The 3568-nt window shown below is 50.3% G+C and overlaps 1 protein-coding gene across 1 annotated transcript; it reads right to left on the reverse strand.

The window, feature by feature from the left end:
* Positions 1–34: 34 nt before the first annotated feature.
* On the reverse strand, positions 35–2260 carry LOC106816395 (ecdysone-induced protein 78C-like; the record flags this gene model as incomplete). Its single annotated transcript, XM_014820997.1, has 3 exons — positions 35–90; positions 714–915; positions 2049–2260. Coding segments are annotated over 3 exons (470 nt in total), but the record flags the coding sequence as incomplete, so codon positions are not given.
* Between the last annotated feature and the right edge of the window lie 1308 nt (positions 2261–3568).

The raw sequence follows: 3568 nt of genomic DNA on the forward strand, positions 1-3568 counted from the left end.
TATAGTATCTAATATATTAAGTTATTAATGGGTACTATTTCGCGTACTTTCTGCGACCGTCACGCATAAGCTTGAACAACAGATTTATTGCTGTTCAAAAGACAACAGACAATAAGACAAGCCAGCGTGGAGTAAGGACAGGGATAAAAGAATACGAAGAGGATCAAACTTGCGGAGAAACAAAGGGGGTATGAATTCACGAGGGCGAGAACACGGTTGACCGACCTGATGCTCCTCATATATAGCTCTCGTCCTTCTGCGTCTTCCACTTTTCTCTTCTACGAGCTCCCATGATGTCAACGCGCCTCCTCTCCATCTCTCTCAGTCTCCACGTCAGCTCTCTGCTCTTCTTTACACCGTCTCATCCACCCTCTCCTCCTCTCTCTCCGTCTCCATCTCTCTCTCTCTCTCCTCGCTCGTCCATCTCTCTCAGACGTCCTCTCTCTCTCTCTGCGCGCTCTTCTCACCTCTCTTTACTCTCACCATCTACTCTGCGGCACGACTCTCTTCCCTTTCCTTCTCATCATCACATCTCTTTCTCTTTACCCGCCGCTCTCTCTCGTCGCTTATCATCAACTCTCCTTCACTAATATATATATATATATATATATATATATACGGATAGAAGGAAAGTACCGAATAGTGCATATAATAATTAATGTATACATATATATATATATATATAATATAATATATATAACTATAATATAAACAATTTCTAGTTATAATAGGGGCACGACATTGATTCGAAAATGGACGAACGGCGATGGTGGCGCTACCTGGCACTCGCTTTGCGAACTCGACCACTCGTGATATGGATGGCGTGATGAGAGACGCCAACTGCTGCCCGAAATACATCTTCTGCTGATCGATAGCATCCTGCGTGCTCAGCAGGTCTCCTTCGAACTTCATGCTCTGCGATAATAAAATATAGAACATGCGTATAGTCTAGGCCTACTTGTAGTAGACTTGTCGGTCTTCCCCCTCCACCATATTTAATTATATTATATGTAATTATTAATATGTATATATGTATAGAGAGAGAGAGAGAGAGAGAGAGAGAGAGAGAGAGAGAGAGAGAGAGAGAGAGAGAGAGAGAGAGAGAGAGAGAGAGAGAGAGAGAGAGAGAGAGAGAGAGAGAGAGAGAGGGTGAGAGACATATCGCAGTATAGATGTAGAGAATCAGAGGGAGAGGAACGACAGAGTAGACAGAAGGAGAGAACAAGAAGCCGACAGAGATGATTAGAGAGAGATGAGAGAGAGAGCAGAGATAGTGAGAGAGTGTTATATATAGAAGCGGCAAGACACACGCATCATGGACGTACGTGTGTGGTGTGTGTGTGTGTGTGTGTGTGTGTGCGTGTGTGTAAGTGGTGCGTGTCGTGTTGTGTGTGCGGTGTGTGTGTGTGGGGGGGTGCGTGTGTGGTGTATGCTGTGTGTGTGTGGTGTGTGTATGTGTTTTGTGTGTGTGGTGTTGTGTGTGTGCTGTTGTGTGTGTGTGTGTGGTGGCGTGTGTGTGTTGGTGTGTGTGGTTATGTGTGGTGGTGTATGTGTTGTGTGTGTGAATGTTGTGCTGTGTCGTCGCGTGGTGTGTATGTGTGTGCGTGTTGTGCGCGCATGACGCGTCCACTGACACGTAGCTATAATGATGCGCTATGCGATCTCTCTCTCTCTCATCTCTCTCTCTCTCTCTCTCTCTCTCTCTCTCTCTCATCATCTCCACTCTCTCTTCTCTCCTCCCTCTCTTCTCTATCTCTCGTCTCGCTCTCTCGTCTCGTCTCTCCCTCTCTCTCACCTTCTCCCCCCTCTCCTCTCGCTCCGTCTCCATCTCTCTCTCTTTCCTCTCTGCCTCGGCTCTCTCAAGTCGCTTCTCTCTCTCTCTCTCTGCATCTCTCTCTCTCTCTCTCTCTCTATCGGCTCTCTCTCCTTCTGCTCCACTCTGCTCTTCGCTTCCCTCCCCTCGCTCTCTTTCTCTCTCTCTTCTCTCATCATCTCTCTCCCTCCTCCTCTCTCCCTCCCTCTCTCTCTCTCTCTCTCGCGCCACGTACAAACTGGGCCGGCTTGCGTAGCATCAGTTTCATCTTATCCTCGGTGAACGTGCAGTTACTGCAGTGAGCCTGTGAGATGGTCAGAATGATGTCATAGATGGCCAGTTGTTTCGTCTCCAGCTCAGTCTGTCCGGGTTCCCCCGTCGTCGACACCCGCCGCTCTTGCTCCTCCTTCTCCCGGGAACGCTTCGGCACTCGCCCGTACCGGACGGCTGCAAGAAAGACGCGGAGAGAATGTTTTATGTGGAGAAAAAGTCTTCCTTTGACGACTATAGGTTTAATGGTTCCAGTGCTGTTAAAGTTTTAACGATCTATAGTCGCTCTCGCTTTTTAATACGCAAGCATGCGTGCGCAAGCATGTGATGTAGAGGGGAAATGGGAAGAATATATATATATATATGCGTGTAAACGGGGGGAACGAACGAGAGCAAATGTTGTGTTTTTGTTCCTGATGTGAACCGAGTTCGTTCAATCTGTGCGCGCGCGCGTGTGGTGTGTGTGTGTGTGTGTGTGTGTGTGTGTGTGTGTGTGTGTGTGTGTGTGTGTGTGTGTGTGTGTGTGTGCTGTGTTGTGTGGTGTGGTGCGCGCGCGTGCATACGTGTTGTGTACGTGTGTATATATATGGCGTGTGTGTGTGTGTGGTGTGTGTGTGTGGGTGTGTGCGGTGTGTGTGCGTGTTTGTATGCTGCGTGCATCACGTCGTATGTGTGTTGTGTGTGTGCGGTGTGTGTGCCGCGTGTGTGTTGCGCCGCGCGCGGCCGTTGTGTTGTGTGATGTGTCCGTGTGTGTGTGTGTGTGGTGTGTGCGCGCGTGATGTGTGGCGTGTTTTGTATGTGCGTGTGTGTGGTGGTTGCGTGTGTGTGTGTGTTGTCGTGGTGTGTGTGTTGTGTGTGTGTGTGTGTGCTGTGCCGCGGTGTAGTGCGTGTGGTGGTGTGTGTTGTGTGCGCGCGCGCCTGCGCGTAGTTTGTGTGGTGTGTGTGTGTGTGTGTGTGCGCGGGCGCAGTGTGTGTGTGTGTGTTGTTGTGTGGTGTGTGTGTGTGCGGCGTTGTGTGTGTGCGCGGTGTTGTGTGGCGTGTGTGTGTCGTGTGTGTGTGTGTGTGTGTGATGTGTGTGTGCTGTGCTGTATGTGTTGTAGTATATATGCAGTGTGTGCTGTGTGTGCTGTGTGTGTGTGTGCGGCGTGGTGTGTGTTGTGTGCGCGTGTGTGTGCGAGTGTGGTGTGTGGCGTGTGTGTGTGTTGTTGTGTGTGTGTGTGTGTGTGTGTGTGTGTGTGTGTGTGTGTGGGTGTGCGTGCGTGCGTGCGTGCGTGCGCGCGTGTGTGTTGTTTGTGTGTGTGCGAGTGTGTGTCTGGGTGGGGGGCGTATGTGCGCGTGTGTGTTGTTTGTGTGTGTGCGAGTGTGTGTGGGTGTGCGTGCGTGCATGTGTGTGTGCGCGCGTGCGTGCGCGCGTGTGTGTTGTTTGTGTGTGAGTGTGTGCGAGTGTGTGTGTGTGGTGGGAGGCGTGTGCTAGTAATTGTATCG

This window comes from Priapulus caudatus, unplaced genomic scaffold (genome assembly GCF_000485595.1).
Source record: "Priapulus caudatus unplaced genomic scaffold, Priapulus_caudatus-5.0.1 Scaffold1367, whole genome shotgun sequence".
Taxonomy (NCBI): Eukaryota; Metazoa; Priapulida; class Priapulimorpha; order Priapulimorphida; family Priapulidae; genus Priapulus; species Priapulus caudatus.